Source organism: Panthera leo, chromosome D1 (genome assembly GCF_018350215.1).
Source record: "Panthera leo isolate Ple1 chromosome D1, P.leo_Ple1_pat1.1, whole genome shotgun sequence".
Lineage (NCBI taxonomy): Eukaryota > Metazoa > Chordata > Mammalia > Carnivora > Felidae > Panthera > Panthera leo.
The window spans coordinates 13,172,325-13,186,564 of record NC_056688.1 but is presented as its reverse complement, the minus strand read 5'-3'; the positions used below and the strand labels follow the sequence as shown (position 1 = coordinate 13,186,564).

General features: G+C 47.9%; 1 protein-coding gene across 5 annotated transcripts in view; it reads left to right on the top strand.

Moving 5' to 3' along the window:
- Window positions 1–13,487, top strand: part of CADM1 (cell adhesion molecule 1) — a 329,962-nt gene extending 316,475 nt beyond the window's left edge. For all 5 annotated transcript variants that reach the window (XM_042906897.1, XM_042906896.1, XM_042906895.1 and 2 more), the window contains 2 exons: window positions 8,392–8,523; window positions 10,588–13,487. In XM_042906897.1, the coding sequence (XP_042762831.1) occupies window positions 8,392–8,523; window positions 10,588–10,706 (251 nt within the window). In that variant the 3' untranslated portion in view covers window positions 10,707–13,487. The remainder of the gene's footprint in view (window positions 1–8,391; window positions 8,524–10,587) is intronic.
- Window positions 13,488–14,240: the final 753 nt, after the last annotated feature.

The following is a 14,240-nucleotide window of genomic DNA, read 5'->3' as shown; positions in this document are numbered from 1 at the left end:
CTAAAGGCCTTGAGTCCAGATGATCAGTTCTGAGATAGGATATAGGACCATCTGGTCATTGTGAGTGTCCTCAAAGTTGGCTGAACTTGCTTGAAATGTGTGTGAAAAAACTCAACAGACATAACATTGGGGGGGGGGGGCGGTGTCTTTCCTTCCTTGCCTCCACCTAAGCTATGGCCCAGATTTGGCAAACAGGCGATTTCATCTCTGTGGTAGACTAGCAATAATGATGATGGTAAAGAAAAACTAGCTGGGCTGTATAGACAAATTCAAGGTATGGCCCCATAAATCTAAGGTGTAGTAGTTAGCCTGTATTTATCCAGTCCTTTCCAGCTCAGAAAACTTCCACATATCTCACCTGCTCTTTGTTCGGCACAACTGTTCGAGCTTCTCCGTCTGCTAGGCTCTGGGCAGGGCACCAGGCATGCAGTGGTAAACAAGACCAACCAGGAGCTGGAGCTGCTGGCGATCTCACAGCGCAGACCCCTGCTCTTACAGCGACATTCTCGTGGGGCAGCCAGGCTCACAGCACAAGATGATGGCAGACAGTGACGAATGCCGTGGAAGAAATAAACATGGGTACACTGGGAGTGAGTGACTGGGGCTAGGAGGAGGTGGAGGCTAGCTTAGAACATAAGCTCACCATGGAAGGCCATGGGGACAGAGAGAGTGAGCCAGCCATGAGAGGATTTTCAGGAGAATCCTAGGAGAATCGTCAAAGAAGGGTTGTTAGTCTCAGTTTGCAAACGAGGAAGCGAGAGCTCCGAAAGTTAAGGGATTTACTCAAGGGGCAGGGTCAGAATTTGAACAAATGGGTCTTCTGACCTCTGCAGGAAAGGGAGACTTTAGTTTTAGAGCAGCTCTCCTTCCCCTGTGAAATCCACCCTTCCCTTATTACGATGTCTTCATGACAGTCTTTTTCCTCTTGGACCCCTTTCAGTTTAATGCCAGGGTCCAGGGAACGAGGAGGGAAAAGTCGGGCTCTCTGTGGCCCATCAGGGGTAGAACCACATGCCGAGTGACCTGGAAAGATCTCTTCCAGCATCCAGTCAGGCTCTTTCTCCTTCAAAGAAGTCCTTAAACTCAGATGATTTCGGTGCCGATGTCGCATCGAGTGTCCAAAATTATGGGATCTATTTCCCACCGAGATGGTTCTCTAGGCCATAGGGAAGTTTTGGGTCACAAAGGTTAAAACATATAGAGCTCCTTATTTTTAAAATTGTGTTTAATACAAGGCAGGAGGCTAAAACAATCGTATTGGGTCCGTGGCAGCTTGTCCATGGCTTTCCCACAATGTAGGTTTGAAGGTCATCAGATTGCTGATCTTCCCATAATCCAACATGCTACTGTTTCCCTCATGGGGAGGAAGGAGGCCATCAAATAGGAACATTTTCTCCAAACTAGCCAGTCACCAGGTTACAACACAAAATGTGAATTCCAGTTCTACAGGTTGGACACTGCTTTGGGGTGACTTCACCATATTCATTAATCCATCCTCCACACACCCCCAAATGCCTGAGGTCCACAGAAGCATCTTTCTCCAGAGAGAGATTCTAGTGGGAAATGTATGTTTTGAAATAGTTTATGACTGTCCCCTTTATCAGATGTATACTCTTTTAAGGAAAACTCTGGTTTCATCTTCTGTGCCTTCCTGTTGCTTAAAATGGAAAAGGCACTCATACTTCTAAGTGCTTATTATGAGGTGAGCGGGGCGGACTCATGAGTGTGCCTCTTGGTCTCTGGGGACACTGGATGTTTGGGGAGGATCCCCTCCTGTTCATTAAGGCATTTCTAGCGTTGGATAAATTAACTAAATCAAGTTACTTGAGATGGGAGAAAAATCAACCTAAAAAATACTTGTTCTCATATTTAGCTGACAGCAAATATTTAAAATCCTCATACTCCGATGGTACACCTGAATCATGACCTGGCCCAGGTGGCCTTCAGCCTTAACCACACAGGGCAGCTAGGCCATCAGTCACACTGTGTGCCATTCTGCAAAAATGGAAGAGGGCTTGGTCAACTCAGCAAGTGTTTATGGGGCATCTTACCATCTGAGAGCAGTGCTGAGTGTGCGGACAGCCCTTCCCCCAAAGCCTTGATAAGTATTTGCCTTGAGTCAGTAATATTGAAAGAACTGGGATAACGCTCTCCTTGGGCTTCAATATAGCAGATTTAAATCTGACAGACACTTGCTGAGTACCTATGATATGCCAGGCCCTGGCCCAGAGAGGCACTTTCATATTCAGCAATACACTGGCCTCTCAGAACAGCCCCGTGAAGTGTCTGGTTGTGCTCGATGGCTCATAGGGCCTGATCGACCCACCTGAAATCACGGAGACAAGTAACAGAGCCCCACTTGTACCCCAGACCCAACAGCGGGCCCAGCGCACTCCAGTGGGCTGTGCAGGAGATGAGATCCTCACTCTTCTGCGTCTCCTGTGTGGGCCTGTTCCTGGAGGATCGTCTAGGCAATGACAACCTAGGAGAGCCTGAGTCCCGATCACTGGGTAGTGACGATGTACAGCCAAAGCCTGGGAGCAGTACTTCTAATTTCAGTGAACGCATCCTGAGCTCTGGGTGACAGGGGAGGACGCGGGCCACAGTTTTCCTTTAAGTAGCTTCACACCGTGCCTTTGAAATGTTAGTGCAGCTGCAGTTCCATTGCTAGAATTAAATGCAGGTGAAGGGTAGTGCCGGCTGCCTGGGATGCGCTATGGGATCTTCACTGTTTTCTTGCCTTACGCTGATTCCTCCCCTTCTGCTTTCTAAGAAGACAGAAAAGAAAGGTTATGTTGCATAGAGGCTAGTGTGCTCCAATATATATTAACATCTTAATGGGAAAGCTGTGCATGTACTGTATACATTTACTACTCTCTGACAAGAGGGAATTAAATGTCAGAAGGATTTGTAGCATCTATAATTGAATTGGTGCTGAGGAAAGCAAATCTTAAGGAAGAATAACATATTAGGATTAGCAAATAATGTGGCATTTTGTCAGCGCGTGCCATTCAGTTTGTTCCCCTTCAGTAATAAAGTTGTGCTCTTTCAAATGCACACTTATTTTTGTTGCCACGAAGGGAGCTACCGTAGGTGATGGGAATGAGCAGCTCCATTTTTTCAGAAGGCCCCAGGGTTGGGTTTGCTTTGCTTTGGTTTTGTCTGTGACCTCAGATTTTGGTTTTGCCTCAGATTTGGAAAAGCCACCATCAGGCTTTTTTAAAATGTCTTCCTGGCAGGAAGGAGCACATGACATCACGGTCACGAAGAGGCCTCTGAGGTAGACTAATCCCTAGGGTCCCAGGAAGCTGGAGGCGACGTTTCCATTATGAACACGATTGCAAGTGTTTTTACTTAAACTGACTTGTCCGGGAAGACCTCAGCCCAGGAAAAAAAGTCTCAAACTAAACCACGTAACAGAACTGTTGTAAAAAGTCAAGAATCCTAACTTTTCCCCCCAGTCATTCATTAGATGGGGAAACGGGAGAAGGTCCAACATAGGAATTGTCCAATAGAAGCAGGAAGACCAGTATCATCAGAACCTCCTCCGTGTTTTAAACGTTAATTTTTAAGGTGAGCCCTAAGGTAGCCTGTGAGGTATGGGGAAGAATAAAAATGTGCGTTGAAGAGGCATATTCCACACTCCCCAAGGTTTTAAATGTGCCAGCCAGCCTGAGCCGGGGATGTTAGGAAATGTGAAGGGATCGCCAACACCGGGTAGCGGTCCCCTGCCGTAGTATTAACTGTGTGTTACGTGTTAACTGGATCAGACTTCGGCTCGTCAGAGGGAGGAGACTGGGTGTCCTTTCTGGCAAGGAGACCAGCCCCGGGCTGCAAGGTGAGCAGTGGTGCTGCAGCGAGCATTCTGCTCAGTGACGTCCTCTGCCAGAGTCCCTGTCTGCCAGGAGCTTGTCTAGGACATACTGGCCATTCCCTGGCTGTCCATGAATCCCCGCCCCTGGCAGCGGAGCCTTCTAGGCTTATCACGGATCCACGGTGAAGGCATTCTCTTGGCAGCTTCTGTGAGGCGTCCCATGCCAGGTGGCGAAGTAGCCATAGAAACCGAGATGTGTCGCAGGGCCCTGTTTTAGCACAGGCAGCGTGACTCCCGAGCGCTGCATTAAGGACAGCTCTGGCAAATAATTTAAGGAAGGAAAGCAAGTGGAGAAAAAGGAGTCCCTGCAGCGCGGGGGGTGGGGGGACTGAAATTCCTCGCTGGCAATCACTTTTCTCGGCAGACCACCGCCTTTAGAGCACTGCCTTTATGTTGCCCATGAGGAATGGAGCGGGCCAGGCCACCTGGTCCAAGGTAAAGAAATCCGAGCTCTTGGGGCATCACTCTTGGGAGTTTCTTTGAAATGTTTTTGTCCTCACGGTTTCTAAGATGCTAATGCGAGCCCAGGGTGGCCTACGCTGTGACCCAAGCAGTAGTGGCCGACTTAACATTCCGCAGGCAGCTTGTAAACTCTCACCTGGAGCCAAGTCGTCCCAGCTTTTTGCCAAAAGAAAAGCCAACTCACGAATACTAAACAGCTCATGACAGATCTGTCCTTAAAGAGACTCTTGTGTCACGCTTAGAGCCATAGACGGGCCTGCAGGAGGGGAGAGTACAGGCCGGAAGGAGAGGGCCCGCAAAACCTCTTCTCTTCCCTGCGTTGACAGGGCATACCTAAAATCCAGAGCTATGGGACGACTAGGCCAAAGTTACTTGGCCTCACACGTGAAAGGATTGGGGCGACATTCTTCCCCTGAACACACTCGGTTCAGGGCTGGAATAACCTTGACACCAGGAGCATACACGAGTAGGAACATGGCTCCTCCTCCAGGATGATGGGGACAAAGCTTAGTCCCGGAAATATGAGCGCTCTTAGTAACACCTGTTGCTTCGTTTCTTAACAAGGAAACGTTACCTTCTAAACCCAAGACCTGTCCATTCGCCCGAGTACCAGGCGTGTTTATAAGTGCTTTCCACACTCACGTTTCCTTTTCAGTGTAGGAGCTGGAGGCGTCCGTGGAGTCTCGTTCTTTGATTTCCTTCTCTGCCCGATTCAGAAAAGGAACCGAAAATCTGGAGATGCACCCCCCCCCACCCCAGGAAAGCTCATAGAACCAGAGTGAAAAGATCTGCACCCCAAGAGGAGCAGGATCTTTGGATGATGGTGACAGATACTCTCCCAAGTGTTCCACTGAGAAGTCATTTCTCAGGCATAGGCAGAGCTGTTCCTTCAGGAGCAGGACAGGAAAGGCTGGGCGGCTGACGGACTTTGTTAGAGCTGTGATCCTTGTGGTGGTTGATGCTCCCTGCCCACGCCAGTCGTTCCTCCCCACCACCCCTCCCCCCCCTACTCCCTCCGTTTGCCCCCTGCCTCTTTGTGTAACAACTCGTGCCCTTGCTCCCGGCCTTGAGCGAGGCACGGGCACACAGGTGCAGGCAGTCCTGCCCTGGTAGAAGGTAACCAGCCTTCACCCTGCTCCCCCACCACCTCGAGCCAATCGACAGCACTATGAAAACCCCGCCCACCCCACGCAGGGCAACGGAAGGTGGGAGTGCACGGAGGCAGGAAAGGGCTCCGCTCTTCACGGAGGACGCCAAGCCGTGGCAGGTGCCGGTGAACCCGGGGTGGGGCGGGGTGGAAGGAGGCCGTGAGGGGCTCACACACCTCAGTGTTCCCTGTAAATTAAACATCAGTTACCTTCTGTGTCCGTCTGCAGTAATTGAAGGCAGGAAAAATGTCTTGGTGATTAACTGGTGGTAGTAAACTTCCTTATCAAGTGAGTATCAGGAGATAGCTGGAGAGATTACCCTTATAAATAAGTATCTGTAAAATATGTATGTCCTTGAGGGTGGGCAAGATCGCTAGAACCCAGGTACTGAATGTGGGCAAAGTGCAGGGGGAAGAAAAAAGCAGCCCTCAGCACATTTAGCTCTAAGTTCCTGGGCAGCAAAGGCCAAATGAATAGTTTTGGCGAAAGAAGTTAATCCCGCAGATACCTCCCCGTGAGGTTTTCTGTTTTTCTTTATCGCAGAGATTCTCTCTCTGTCTCTCTGGCTTCTAGAATGTTCCCGTGCCAGGGACGGAGGAGACAGCCTGTTAACAGTGGACGTGAGAGTGCCTTCCCCTAAATGGGACGGCTTCTCTCTGCTCTCAGCCTCTCTTCACCTCTTACCCCTAACTTTCCCCTCTCCTCAATGGCTAGTATCACTTTGTTTTCCCCATCCAATTCTAAGACCTGTGGAATGAGTTGAAAGACTCTATTTTTCAGTAGGTCTGAAGCTCATGGCAATGGGAGGTTAGTTCATTTTCACTCCCACAAGATCCCCTATTTTGACAGCTCCCTAAGGAAAACACAGCTCCCAACTCTGGTCTTCCCATCAGCGACTCCGAATCTGTGCAGGTGGGCGAGAGAGTCTCCAGGGTGTGAAGCACTATATCCCCCAGTAGGTACCCTGTGTTGGAGGGGCCCCCCCGGGGAGGGGAGCGCTCCCCTTCGACAAGCTCTGTTGTCTCTAAAGGAAAAGAAAAAGTTTCCGTGGCCAAGTTCTGCCTCGTTGAAATGATTTTCAAGACACAGAGGCTGTTGCATCCACAGTAGGTAACACTTGGGGCCGAGGAGGGCGATTCCTCTCCACCACGTTTCAAGTCGAGCTTATTAGACAGGTTGCTGGAGGGGCTCGCACATCACGGAGCGGGCTAATTGGCTGCAGTGCACTCTGCCTCCAACCCATCTCCCTTCTCCAATTAAACTCCCATCATCCCGTCGTCCTGGGCGACCGGCCGCTGCCGCCTCTGATTCGGCATTTCTGTTTGGGCTGGGGTTTTTGGGGTTTTTGGTAGTCCTTCGAAAGGTAACTTAATGAAACGCTTTAAATGCTTCATTTTTTTCTTAATTTAAACTCTTTTAATTAAAGCATTTCTCGTGGAACCCTCAGTCACGAGTTCTTTCCCCCACATCCTTCAGTACTTAATCTCACAGCAGAATTGGAAATATCGATAGAAAGTGTAAATCATGCCCTCCTGCTGAAAGCGTTGTATCAGGTTTCGGCTCAAAAGAGCACCATTACCTTTAGCTGTCACGGATCTGTACACTTGATCGATAAACTTCAAATATTATTAGAGGTGGAGGCTTCAGAGATTTGCTCTGTTCTTTGGAGAGAGACAGAGATAAATCTTTCTTAAAAATTGACTTGAATTTGCACTCTCCGTCTTCCTGGTGAAATGCATTTCTCTCGGGCGTCCAGCAACTGCAAGGGGGACAGATTTATAGGCCATGTGCTTCTTGTACTGAAAGATTTAAATGGTAAATCCTTCACATATGACTTCACAAATCATGTAAAGTTAAAAGATTTTTACCGTTTCTGTTGCTGCTGTGCTTAAATTGTAAGGTACAGCCAGTAAATCATTTTAATGGAGGTGTCGTACTCGACTCAATAAAAAAAAAGACAATGGTTTAGCTTCCACTCCAAAATGTTAATGTATTAATCAACAGGAGAATAATTGTTTTTTACTACATTTATAAATCTCGGGTGCCATTAGGGTTTCAGCAAGGGGTGATGTAGCCACATTCCTAAATTAAAATTGTTTACACTGCCATACATCCATTCCGCATCGCCATAGCTCATTCTGGGTTCATTTTGGAGTTGTTCCCCGGCCAAACATGTCGTTGCTCAGTCGCAAGAAGACATCCTGAGGGAGTGATGCTTATAAAGGAAAATTAATTGCACCGTGAAGTGTTAAATAAATAAAATAAAACCCGTCTGTGGCAATGGACAATTATTCCCGGCTGTCTTGTTTTGAGATAGGTTTTTAGGTTTTAGATTGAGGCTTACTCCCTCATACATCCTAAATGTAGCAAGCATGTCACTTGTCTTTAGTCTTCTAAGCCTTGTTTTATCTCCAGGCAGCTGTGGCTTGAGAGCTGGGTTGCCTGTGCCTGTGCCCAGCAGGGAATAAGTCGCTGGGCACCTGCAGAAAGCTGCCTTAGCCTCCCCTCCGCAGCTCCTGTTGCCGCCCGAAGGTGCCATTCCGAGAACCCTTAAGTAGTTAGGTCGCCTCCTTACTAGGACCCGCAGCCGGACACAGAGAGGGCGAGCGCTGAGACCAGGCCAGGACTAGACGCAGACTGTTTCTTCTGTGCCTGGCCCCTAAGCGTGGTTCCACACGCACTAGCACTTCTCTGCTGCCTACAGTGAACTCGCCCTGTGGGGAGCACAGATCGGTTCGGCACTGGACAGGTCAGTCTGTTCCCTTGGTGTGACTTGATCCATCTGGACGGTCTCTCTGCCTCCGCCAGTGTAAGGGAAGGTGACCTCTGACCTGGAGGCAGTGCGGCCAGGGCTGCTGGTGTCTTGCGATGAGCGCTACATCCCTGTTCCTTTTCTGATCCCGACAGATTCTCGAGCGGGTGAAGAAGGCGCCATCAGAGCGGTGGATCATGCCGTGATCGGCGGGGTCGTGGCCGTGGTGGTGTTCGCCATGCTGTGCTTGCTCATCATTCTGGGGCGCTACTTTGCCAGACATAAAGGTAAGCAAGGTGCTTTGGCAGGCAGGAGGCCTCCCGTCACCACAGCCCCTGCGTCTGGGGACTCGGCAAGGTTTTCCTTGCTAGGCAGTTTGGGTCACGTGGCCGCATAGGCTGTTCAGGTCCTGAAACTGGGAGAGAGGAAAAAAGGAAAAAAAAAAAAAAAAAAGAACAGAAAAGAAAAACAGAAATCTTAGCAGCTGCTGATTAGGACTCTGAGAGTTGATGAGTGGCACGTCTTGATTTCGATTTTCTCTAAAAGCTTTCTAGATTTGTTATTCTGCAGTCCGTAATTGGGGATAGAGCAAAAATTGTAAAAATAGGGGCCGGTGGGCCAGGTGTGGTGTGAACCCCCAAACGACAAGCGCGCCAAGAACGTGCCCGTAACCGTCTGCTTTCTGGGCAGCAGCTGGACAGGGCTCTGGTCCCCCTGGCCCCAAACTTGGGGTAAGCTGGTCACAGCGGCTAGAATCCTGCCTTGGTTGGATGTGCCTTAAAAGCCACATAAATATGTATTTTTTAAATCATCGGTGCAATTGATTTAAATTGCCATTAATCATCAGACGTATCAACTGTGCAGCCTGGATGGGCAATCATCTTTTCCAACGCTCCTCCTCTGTGCCCCATGCTGCTCTAGCCCTCTCCCCCGCGCCTGGTAATTTATTCTGCCCTTTCTCTGTCGGCCCTTGTCTTCCTCCGGTGTTTTTCTCGAGCGCTGTGCTGTGAGCGTGTGGGGCCGCCCTAGAGCATCAACTCCAGGCACTTGCATAGTGAGCACAGGACTGGGGTTTGGGGAGGATTCCTTGAGCACAGCAGTGGATGTCCAAGGTACTGGAAACCACCTTCAGAACCCACAATGCCTGTCTGCAGCATAAACCGTTTGGGGCCCCCCAGCGCTGTGCGTACTTCTGCCCGTGCCCCAGAGGCGGCCTGCTGGGCTGAGAACGCCCAGCCTCTTGGTGTTGAGCGGGGTAGAGCCAGGAGGGTAAGGCCAGAGAGCGGGGCCAAGTCTCCTCGGCAGCTGTGGAGAACGAGGGGCCAAAGGGTGTCCTGTGCGGAGGGAGGAGGGATGCAGGCAGGGAACATCTGGCCACCTGCCTGCTCACACTTGTCACTCAGGAAAACCTGAAAACACAACAAACGTTATCAGCCTTTTTTTTTTTCCCCCTTTAAGAATCTTGGAGGATATATGACGGGAGGAGGGGCTGTGTGGTTTAGGTGGGCAGCGTAAACTCTCCCCAGACGTCATACCGAGGTGCAGGCCTTGTCTTTCTCCATCAACTTTCCCGTAAAGGGCTGGGACTTGCCGATGAGAGCGTCTCCAGCTTTGGAACGTTCTGTGTGTTCTCATTGCAACGTGGCCTTGCCAATTAGCGAATCCATGAATCCGGGTCCAGGCTACACTCGCACCACGAGCGAGAATCACGCGTCCCCTGAGACAGACCCCGAGCCTTGCTCACGCCTGTTGTCGTATCAAGTGATTTGGCGATCTGGACCCCTCACTCCGAAGGGGGGCGGGCAGGAGACGGTCAGACGTGCCCGTACACGCCCCGGCGCGGCCTCCCTGACGGACAGGCAGCGGTGACTCGCGCAGCCAGGAGACGGGAGCTCAAACAAACGATTTGAGACGACAGTAGAACATCGTCAGGGCCCTAATTCATTAATTGGCTAATTGCTCTTCCTTGCTTTGGTCCTTAACCATGTGCGCGCACATTGCCGGTCATTGGTCCTGGCCTTCACTGTTTATGCTAGTCAGCGGCTCTCCAGCTCTCTGCATTTCTAGCTCCCACTCACGTCTTCTTCTGCTGACATTCTCTGGTCATAATCACTGCTCTAATGTCTCATTTGCTGAATTATATCGCAGCGGTTCAGTTGGAGTGGTGCCTTTGGAACCCCCGGATCCCCATTTGTCTCATCCACCTCGCTCTCTTCTTCCAATTGTTTTTTCCCCTCTGCTGCCTGCACACCACTTCGGCTGATGATGGCCATAAAGCAAGTTGCCATCTCTGTACCACTTTACACAGAGGCCATCAGACAGTCACGGTGCTTTACCCCTTCATCTTTCAGGTACATACTTCACTCATGAAGCCAAAGGAGCCGATGACGCAGCAGACGCAGACACAGCTATAATCAATGCAGAAGGAGGACAGAACAACTCCGAAGAAAAGAAAGAGTACTTCATCTAGATCAGCCTTTTTGTTTCAATGAGGTGTCCAACTGGCCCTATTTAGATGATAAAGAGACAGTGATATTGGAACTTGCGAGAAATTCGTGTGTTTTTTTATGAATGGGTGGAAAGGTGCGAGACTGGGAAGGCTTGGGATTTGCTGTGTAAAAAAAAAAAAATGTTCTTTGAAAGTACACTCTGCTGTTTGACACCTCTTTTTTTTTTTTTTTTTTTTTTTTTTTTTGGTTGGTTGGTTGGTTTTTTAAAATTTTCATTTCTTCCTACCAAGTCAAACTTGGATGCTTGGATTTAGTTTGGGTAGATTGCAGAAAATTCTGTGCCTTGTTTTTTCGTTTGTTCGTTGCGTTCCTCTTTTTAAATTTTTTTTCCTGCTGTTTCTTTCTTTTTGTTTTTTTCCTTTGTGCACATTTATTTTGCCCAAAACTTTTGGGATTTTTTTTTTTTTCCCCAAAATCTCCCATTTTGGAATTTGCCTGCTGGGATTCCTTAGAATCTTTTTCCCCCGTATTTTGTTGTTGTTTTTCCTTTCCTTTTTTGTCTATTTTTTGAAGTAACTGCTTTCTGTTCAAGATTCAGTTTCATGAAAGGAGAACCAGCACAGTTTAGATTTCATAGTTCAGAATTTAGTGTGTCCATAATGCATTCTTACTCTGTTGTCGTAAAGATTTGGGTGAACAAACAACGAGGACTCTTTGCTGCTACCCATGTTTCAAATACGTAGAGCAGTGAAGACTAGAAACGTAGACTGTGATTCAGAAAATGTTCTGTTTGCTGTGGAACTACATTACTGTACAGGGTTACCTGCAAAGTGAGGCGTGTCACAATGAGATCGAATCTGTCTTTAATTCTGTGTCTGTAGACGGCTCAGCATAGAGACCCCGCACTGTCCGGAAAGGTTTGGGGCGGAAGGGGCTCCTCCTTTTTCAACGCCCTAAACAGACCTGGCAGGTGAGGTCTGTTCCTTTTATATAAGTGGACAAATTTGAGTTGCCACAGGAGGGGAAGTCGGGAGGGGGGGGGAACGATAGTCCTGCTCTGGTTATTTCTGTTTCAAACGATTCCATCCACCTTTCCCAATCGGCCATACTTCTCACTAATTTGTAGGAAAAAAGCAAGTCCGCGTGGTGTGTGAATGACTGGATGGGACAGGGTTTGGTTTTTCGGGGGTTTTTTTGGTTTTTTTTTTTTGGTTTTGGTTTTTGTTTTGTTTTTCCTTTGTGTTTAGTTAGGAAGACAGTAGGATGTGGCCTGCATGTACTGTATATTACAGATATTTGTCATGCTGGGATTTCCAACTCAAATCCGTGTGAAACTTTCATTCCTTCAGATTTGGCTTGACAAAGGCAGGAGGTACAGAAGAAGGGCCGGTATTATTCTCACACTGGTCTGCTGTCGATCTAGTTCTCGAAAGGTCAGAGCAGAGGTGGAAAAACAGCATGTAGGGATTTTCAGTTACTTAATCAAAACTCAAATGTGAGTGTTTTTATCTTTTTACCTTTCATACACTAGCCTTGGCCTCTTTCCTCAGCCTTAAGAACCATCTGCCAAAAAATTACTGATCTTCGCATGATGGCAGCCATAGTGCATAGCTACTAAAATAAGTTACCTTGAACATATCTTAGATGGGGAGCCTTGGGAAAAGGTAGAGGAGTCAAGTTACCATTTACCTTTTTTTTAAAGAAATGTGGGGATTTTCACTGAAACGTCTAGGAAATCTAGAAGTAGTCCCAAAGGACGAAAACTAAACTCTTACCATATGTGTTGGTAAGGCTCCAGACTCCAGAATACAGTCCCTATGGAAAGATGGCATCAAAAAAAGAGATCTATATATATATAAATATATATTATATAACATTTTCAGTGAGTAATTTTAGATTTTGCAAGGTGCATTTTTACTATTGTTACATTATGTGGAAAAACTTAACGCTGATTTATTTAAGGGGGAAAAAAAGTATCAACTCTTTGTTATTTGCAAGTGTGTTGATTTTTCTTGTCTTTGTTTTAACCTTTGATAGAACCATTGCAATATGGGGGCCTTTTGGGAACGGACCGGTATGTAAAAGAAAATCCATATTGAGCAGCATTTTGTTTCCCTCCCCACCCCACCCCCATCCCTAGGCACTTAACCAAGACAAAAAGCCACAACGAACATCCCTTTTTCGATGAATTTTATAACTTGCAGCTCTATCCCGAGCCCTTTAGTGCCCATTCTGACCATAGTATAACCACATCAAAGGGTGAGAACCATTTAGCATGTCGTTAAAAGGTTTTTTTCAGTTGTTCTTTTTGGGGGGGGGAGAAAAAGAAAACAACTACCATTGCTCACCAAATTGGCATCTCATTTTTGGGAACTTCCATCTTTGTTTTGAAAAGTGTATGGTAGTGCAGTGTTCCTGATGTAACTTTCTGGCTTTTACGATGTTGACATGTCTCAGGTTCATGTGTTCTGATTGGTGTTTTTCCGTCTCAGGTAGATTGCAAAGTGTAGGCCCCACGCATTGGAAAAAAAATAAAAAATAATAATAATAATAAAGCAAAAACAGGAAATTATGGATTTTAGTTGTATATTGGTTTATGTATTTTTTCTTAAGTATACAGTGCACTGTTTGAAATGTATTGTTGAGTATTACTTTGTACAGGTTGATCACTTTTTTTAGAGTGAAGAAAGAACAAACTTGTTTTCTGTGTTTTTTAAAGGAATATAAAATAATGAAGGATGTATCATTGATGCCAAATAAGCTTGTTCTTTAGTCACCCCGACGTATTATTTTTCCCTTTAGGCCAGTTCTGTTTTCGAGGTGTACATGAACAATGTTATGGTGTAAGAAATTTCATATCCATATGTTCCCATTCGCATTTTGTATTGGTTCATGTATACCATTTTTACAAAAAAAAAGAAAAAAAAAGAAGTACTATAAAATATCTGTCTTCTTAATAAAAAAAAATTAATGTTACCAAGTGATCCCTTCATCTCATTCTGGACTTCTTACCGACGCCCGGGGCGGGCGCGGGCCGGCTTCCTCCCCAGGGTCGGGCGCAGCGACGCGAAAGAACGAACGCGGGCAGTAGGTGCTGGGAAATGCAGCCGCCCCGGCTCGGAACTGCTCGCTCTCTCGCTCTCTCTCGCTCTCTCTCCTCCGCTCACCCTCCCTGCCCTTGTTCTCTTCTCCCCGCGCAGCGGACAGGTGGGCCGGGTGCTCCAGGTGCTACGGCAGCGCTGACTCAGCGATCTGTGCAGGTGTGCGGGATGCAGCGGCGGCCGGCCAGCCGGACGGTCCCTCCCCCCCTTCACCCACCACCCCCACCCACGTCCCTGTGTTGGCTGCTCCACCTGTCTCTTATTTTGGGATTTCGTGTCTTAACAGTTCATTCTGCCTTCTTCATTTCAAGCTCTCTCTCTTTTAACAAAAAGATGGTGTGATCTGCGGAGGACTGGCTTGGCCGCCTGTGGGGGACCCGTCTCCGTCCCTGTTCGGGCCGCTGCGATCTCAGGGCGGGTGGACGGCAGGATCCGTGTGTGGTCCTCTTGCCT